The 7,500-nt window shown below is 45.3% G+C and overlaps 1 protein-coding gene across 1 annotated transcript in view; it reads right to left on the bottom strand.

The window, feature by feature from the left end:
* The window catches only part of tinagl1 (tubulointerstitial nephritis antigen-like 1), a 73,889-nt gene that overhangs the window by 13,951 nt on the left and 52,438 nt on the right, over positions 1-7,500 (bottom strand). The window contains exons 6-9 of the mRNA XM_063185716.1: positions 7,215-7,338; positions 5,677-5,827; positions 5,186-5,372; positions 2,039-2,084 (exon numbers count right to left, since the gene is read on the bottom strand). Coding sequence (XP_063041786.1) covers positions 2,039-2,084; positions 5,186-5,372; positions 5,677-5,827; positions 7,215-7,338 — 508 coding nt within the window. The remainder of the gene's footprint in view (positions 1-2,038; positions 2,085-5,185; positions 5,373-5,676; positions 5,828-7,214; positions 7,339-7,500) is intronic.

A 7,500-nucleotide genomic window follows, 5' to 3' on the forward strand; every position in this document is an offset into this window, starting at 1 on the left:
GACATGGTATTGGACAGAACTACCTGTACCCCCTCTCTCCCCAAGCCAAGTCCGGTTGAGAGTGCCAAGATCACTTCCCTAACAAAACACATTATAAGTGTGTATATATAGTGTATACATCGTTGAGAAGATTATGGCAGATATATTGCCATATTGTTCGAATGCTATATTGTATCACGCACGCACACACACACACACACACACACACTGACTGAACTATTGACTTTTGAGTGGAACATAAAGACAAATAAGGTTTGTCATCCAAGAGTCATTGAAGATATCAACGCAGATGTATTGCCGTATTGTTCGACTGCTGTAGCACGCACAAACGGCACACACGCATATGTGTATTTTTAGGCGCAGGGTAATAGGATTATAAGAACTTCTGACTTTTGAATTGCATATAAAGACTGGAATCGGTTCACTTAAGTTCCTCATCCATACTGAATGTGACTGAAGATGAAAATATCTCTTTGATCTCCTTTCTCCTCTTATAACAGCTTGAATCATCCGCAAATTGTAAATCGGTGTCGACATCAGCAATTTGCTCTTTTCAAGTCAATCTTTTTTATTGTGGTTTCTCACTTCATAACTCTTCACTCTCCCAAAAAGGTGATTCTGTCTGCTCTCTCTCTCTCTCTCTCTCTCTCTCTCTCTCTCTCTCTCTCTCTCTCTCTCTCTCTCTCTCTCTCTCTCTCTCTCTCTCTCTCTCTCTCTCTCTCATGTGGCATGTACGGAGCAGAGGTCAGGGCAGAAGGTGTACGCTAACGGTCTGGAGAAATTTCCTGACTTCCCATGAATCATCTGCAGGATGGAATGCAGTACGTTCCATGTCGCGGCCAGGGCCAGGCAGGGATGATTGGGGTCAGGGGTCAGCTCATCACCCGCGGCGACAGCCCAAGGGTCGACAGGGGGAAAGGAGCAAGTCACAAGTTCATCGAGACGATGTCCTGCTATGTCGTCTTCTAGTTGTTAGATGAGAATGCCTTGGAGCTTTGACATTGTTCACCTCAGATTTGTAACTGAAAGCTGAAACTTTGTTCTGACTGATGGCTTTTGGCTCTGGCTCTCTGACCTTTCTCCCCAACTGTGTAACGGAGAGAAGATGACAGAGTAGCCTAACTGTTTGGTATACTATAGGTCTGAGGTCATAGAGCTGGTCGTCTAATTTGAAAGAAACATTTTCAAGACGATTGCAAATGCAATGTTATACCCACTGATGCACCATATAGTCCCTGGCAGGTATAGAATTGCCTGATTTGACATGAACAGAAAAGAGAACTTCGCCGTAAACAGCTGTGCAATATATCGAATGAATTCACATTGCAATTGCAATTTTGTTGTCAAACTTCATGAAATCGAGTTGAGACTATTTTTTTCTCATTTGTCTAGAGAAGACTTGCTAACCAACACTCATGCAGAGCACCACTGTGTGTTTCATGGCTCTCCACTCACGCTACTGAATGGAGGGAAGATTGTGTTGGCACGTTTTTAAAAATAATATTTTTTGAAAAATCGTGATATCAATGTTGACTGAAGTAATCGTGATATTGTTTTTTCCCAAAATCGAGCAGCCCTACTGCATATAGTACATGCTTGCTGAAGGGGACCCTCAACCTTTTCAATCTGATTAGAGTTTTAATCAGAGCCAATAATTTTATTTCTGTCAAAATGTTCACACTTGTATTTATATTACGATTTGCCTACTTACTTAGGCTTCAGATAAAATTAAAACTAAATTAAATGTAAATAATGGGGAAGTGACACTAGTGCAAGTGTAGCCTTAATGATTTGGTGCAGCTTGAATAATAGTTTGGAACTATTTGCTTGCCTCACACAACAAACACAGGATGCAGGTGTGTACAACGCCCTCACTCTCTTACACACACACACACACCTTCACACACACACACACACACACACACACACACACACACACACACACACACACACACACACACACACACACACACACACACACACACACACACACACACACACACACACACACACACACACACACACACACTTGACTTACCTTGTACTGGGCCATTATCCATGATCTCCTTCATGATTTCTTTCTCCTGTGGGAAAAGGAGACACAAAAACAGAAGTAATCAGATGGAGGAAAAAAAATATGATGCCATATATGAAGTAATCAGTAAGGAGCAAAATATTCCAAATTCGAAAAAAAAAAACCCTGCCTGTGTCAGGTTACCAAAATAATGATTATGGCCAGGGAAGCTGACAGCGAGGACCAAAGAGGTTAGTTGTCCCAGGCCCAGGATGGGGGGGGGGTGTCTAGAATTGGGTGCCCATTACATTGTATTCATTGAATGGGGGAAACGTTCAGATGACTTTGCCGTGGGCCTGGCCGAAGCTGTCAGAGGCCCTGATTATAACACATAACCACAGTGCTCTTTCATTGGCTGGTGGCTAATAGCGTATGATTGCTGCCTCCGCTGATTACACTGTTGTTGTTGAGGTGCTGAGGTTCAGAACTGATTTACTGCCCTGCTTCTATTATTATAGACCTTGTCGTTCCAGAAGCACTTTATTCACATGGAACTTTCTGGAGAAGCCCAAAGGGCACCTAAATTAAAGTTGTTGTCATTCAGCGTCTTCGGTTTATCATGCAAATCTTATGTGCCCTTTCGTTTTCTCAGCAGGCTTGGTAGTCATCCAGACAAAGAGTCAGCTAGGGAGGTGTGTGTGTGTGTGTGTGTGTGTGTGTGTGTGTGTGTGTGTGTGTGTGTGTGTGTGTGTGTGTGTGTGTGTGTGTGTGTGTGTGTGTGTGTGTGTGTGTGTGTGTGTGTGTGTGTGTGTGTGTGTGTGTGTGTGTGCGTGTGTGTTTGTCCTTCTGTGTCTGTGTGTGTGTGTGTGTGTGTCCTTCTGTGTCTGTGTGTCCTTCTGTGTCTGTGTGTGTGTGTGTGTCCGTCTGTGTGTCCTTCTGTGTCTGTGTGTGTATGTGTGCATGCGTTCGTGCGTGCGTGTGTGTGTGTGTGTCTGTGTGTCCTTCTGTGTCTGTGTGTGTCTCTCTCTGTTTGTGTCCTTCACTGTCTGTGTCCTTCGCTGTCTGTGTGTATGTCTCTGTGTGTGTGTCCTTCTGTGTCTGTGTGTCCGTCTGTGTCCTTTTGTGTCTGAGTGTGTGTGTCTCCTTTTGTGTGTGTGTGTGTGTGTGTGTGTGTGTGTGTGTGTGTGTGTGTGTGTGTGTGTGTGTGTGTGTGTGTGTGTGTGTGTGTGTGTGTGTGTGTGTGTGTGTGTGTGTGTTTGTGTGTGCGTGTGTGTCCTTCTGTGTCTGTGTGTGTGCGTGCGTATGTGTGTGTTTGTTTGGGCTTCCCCATCACTGATTTATTTGTGGTGGGATTCTGTCAGAGCTTTAACCTCTGCCAGTTATGTGGGCAACATCCCCAATACAAGACTCATCCCCAATGAGTGATGGGCGTGTCTACATCTCCCTCACGCCACATGGAGCTGGCTAGCTTGTCCAGTAGGATACCGCTCCTGGGAAATGGGTGGAGGGAGGCACTATTCATTCTAAGGACTCAATCTGGAACATTCCGGAACTCGGAATTCCGGAACATTCTGGAAGCATTGCTCAGCTAGTGTCTTGTGTTTATTTTAAATCCGGTGCGGGATAGGCTATACATAGCGCTGCCGCTGGCAAACCTGTTGGCCGCCAGAGTGCGTTTAAATTTCTTGGCTAGGATGTACACACTTAAAAAGCAGGGAAATCAACTTGTCGTGTTCTCCCTTTAAACAACCTGTTGTTATTGTACTGTACAGTCAAAGGGTCTCCAGTGTTTCCTAATTTTCTCTTCAGGACAAACATGGGCGCTCGTGCAGCAGATTACTGTAGCCTACATGCCCATGAAACTAACTACCACCAAAGAGGTGTGGTAAGAATGTGAGTAAGCCCCTCATTATATAACCATGAGACTTAAAGGGCCTTTTTTATGTATGTGAGTGTTTGAGAGAACTGTCTGGACCGGCAAGCTTAAGCAGTCACGAGATTTCAAAGGCGGAATATCCCAATTTGGAGTTTTGAAGCAAAGAACGAACTCCGTCCTTAAACGAGTCCTTTTGTGCAGGCGAGGGATGACCTGTCTGCAGCTGGAGCTGCTCAACTCTTTTAAGCTCATTTGTTGGATTTTTCGAGGGGAAATCGTGTTAAACTTACTCAACCTGAACCCCCTCACATATCCACACCACACTTCCTGACAGTAAAAAAGTCTACACAAGCTGAGTACAGCAGGTGCAGCATTTTTTTGAAGGTCAAACCAAGGAAATTGTTCTAAAAGTATTTAGTCATACTGTGATGGAGAGACCACTGTGAGTGTTACGGCAACCAGCCCGGGGTGCCTTTCTCAACAGCATCGTTGCTAACCAAGTTAGCAACTTACTTGGTTGCAATAAAATTTCCCATTGGCAACAAGCCAAGTTCGAGCAGGCCATCCCATTGCTTCGCTCTAGTCTTGTCTGGGTCTAGAGACGGGGCAAGAGGAGTCATGGCGCTTAGAGCAGTGTTTCCCAACCAGGGGTACGTGTACCACTAGGGGTACGCGAGCACACTGCAGGGGGTACTTGGAAATATGTAATGTTGGAACTTAGTTTCATTGAGATGGAGAAAGCGACATAGAACTTGACTGGGGGGTACTCCTGGCACACCGAAAATGCTTAGGGGGTACACAAGACAAAAAAGGTTGGGAAACACTGCCTTAGAGAATAGCTACTGGTCCCGGTTCTGGCCTCTGTATTAATTAGTAGGGCCTAATGGAAATAAATGAATCTAAATATAAAATAAAATTATATAATTTTATGTTCTATACAGTAGCCAGTGACAGTTCTAGACCAATATTGCCAATATTGCATTCCTTATGTGACGTCTTTCTTTACACTTTTCACGTTCCAAAGATTTCGCCCACTAACTGAATGGGGAATGTTATCTCTTTTCTTGCCACACAATTTGCACAATGTGCAGAAATGTGTAAACAAAGATCCTGCTAATCATGGGTTCACTGTGTTTATAAACACGATGTTGTGAGGAGGGGCAAGACACTGCCAGCCAGCCACGTGAGCAAATTTATTGACCGACACCGGTTTCCAACAATCAGAGGTTGAGTTGTGCGCAGCCAGTGTCGCGCAGCCAGGAGAAAACAAAAATTTAGAACCCATGTATACTTACGTTGGTGGACAGCCTGTATGGTGGCGTGGACTGGTATATGTCGTTGTTGTAGGCGTGTGAGTTGGGGCAGGGGGCGGTGGCCTGCCTCTTGCCCCGCCCTACTGAGCGGCTGTGCATCATGCAGTTGGCCCTCTCCAACTGGGCTTCCTGGGGAGGGGCGTAGGGGTAGCACTCCTCCGTCACAACCCTGGCGGAAGAAGACACACACAGGACAACTACTAAGTAAGTAAGTGAGATTTGTAAAGCACATTTAAAAACTGACTGACTGATTAAAGTGGTCATATACAGTAGATCGTATATACGTATGTACGTATTTATCTATATTTATATCTTCATGATAAAGCATATGGCTCCATTGTGTGTAACTATAGGCTATATAACTGTAGGTCATTTTTTGGTTGAATTGGGGGAAGATTCAAGAAATTGTGAATGTAAATGTTTGGAAAAAGGACATTTAATTTACAGTAAGACAGTGAAACAAAAACTCCCACCCTCTGCGGCGCAGGTACCACCAGGCCCCGTCGATGCGGCCCCCGGCACAGCCACCCTGGTTCCGCGTGTCACAGGAAATGAGGTTCTGTGGCGACAGCTGAGGAGTCATGTGACCCATGGACTGGATGGCGATGCGGTCGGACGCCACAGCTGTGTAGGATGAGGAAATAGGAAGAGTAAAGACGACGATGATTGCAGGAAAGGCACAGAAGAGGTGGACAGGAAGACAATTAGGGACAAGGAATTTAACTTTAGTTTGGTTGGTGGAACTCAATTAAAGTCGTCTACTGTTGCAGTACAATGGACGCACCAATTATACTATTGTTTAGCTTCAAACTTTATCATGGAAAGAAATTGCTCCCGTCTAAGCGTTTGTTGTTTGTGCAAAGCTTTTGAAGGCTACAGTGATGACATCGAGGAAACCAATTCACCAAGAACAGAGTTCAACAAAGGGCCAAGGATGGCCATAACATAGGAAAAGAAACAATTGCATGGCCAAGAACATGGAATCCTGCTCAACCACCTGCGCTTCTTTTCGTACTGATGGGTTGGCCATTCTTACATACAGTACATAGCAGAAGTTTGGCAGATGAATTATCCGGCAATGACGAGCTTGTGAGCAATGACGTCAACATTGTGTGCTATCTTTAAATTGTAGTGCGTAGGCTAGCTGATAGGCAATTGTTTGCATCTCCAGGAAGAGACGTTTCAAGCGGAGAAAAGACAATTGATCCTTTTAGATGATGGCTAACTCTACACCTCAGGGAAAAGAGAGTTTACTGAAGGCTTCCTGCCCTCTGTATCCTCTGTGTGAAATAACGTGGAGGGTTTGCCAAGGCGGGATTGGGACACACAAAAAAAACATTTTCCACTGTCCCGTCTTAATTGTGTATGCCAGGGGTGGGCAATTATTTTGGTTGAAGGGCCACATTCGGTTTGAACTGTTGGCCCGAAGGACCAGATGTCACAGACAGTTTGCCTGTGTCTATTGTAAGAAATAATGCATGTTGACAATGACATGCTGTAACTGGTTGGATATTTCATTTCTGCAATGAATGAATAGGCTACTGTATGGACTTGAGTTAATCTCAAACCCACAAGACCCACAAGACCCCTTGGTTAGTCATTTTAGGAATGTTGGTGAAAAGTGTGTTTTAAATTTTAAAGTTGTCTTTCTCAAAGGATTTTTGAGCCAGATGAAATAGTTCAGCGGGCCGCATGTGCTCCCCGGCCTGAGTTTTGTCCATGTCTAGTGTATGCCATGCTTTAAGAAAATACAAAAAAATCTCATCTCGCAATCGCATCGGCTCCCCGAGAAATGCCTTATATAGGGCTATGTCATATTACAGCAGCTCAGGCCTGGGGGTTGCTGTATCAGGCTGGCAAAAATGCCCCCCCCCCCCCTGCTCCTCCTCCTCCCTCTCCTCCTCCCCCTCCTCCTCCTCCACCACCACATCCTGCTCCTCCTCTCCTCCTCCTCCACCTCCACCTCCTCCTCCTCCACCCTCCTCCACCTCCTCCTCCTCCTCCTCCTCACCTGCTGTGGAGAAGGCCCAGGACGCGGCACAGTTCCCCTGGTCCAGCGGCTCGTGGATCTTCCCTGGCCAGTTCTCCGCAGCGTTGAAATAGCGCGGCAATTGCTTGCTGTCATCCATGTTCATCTGCAGGGAAAACAAACAAACAAACAAATAAATAAATACACAAACAAACGAGTTGTCTTTCAATGAAAATTGCCCATGATCCAGGTCACCTTAGTCGAATTCAAGCTACAACAAGAGTAGTCAAAGATGGCAACCTGCTCCTCCACCCAATGCAAGATGCAA

This window comes from Engraulis encrasicolus, chromosome 20 (assembly GCF_034702125.1).
Source record: "Engraulis encrasicolus isolate BLACKSEA-1 chromosome 20, IST_EnEncr_1.0, whole genome shotgun sequence".
NCBI lineage: Eukaryota > Metazoa > Chordata > Actinopteri > Clupeiformes > Engraulidae > Engraulis > Engraulis encrasicolus.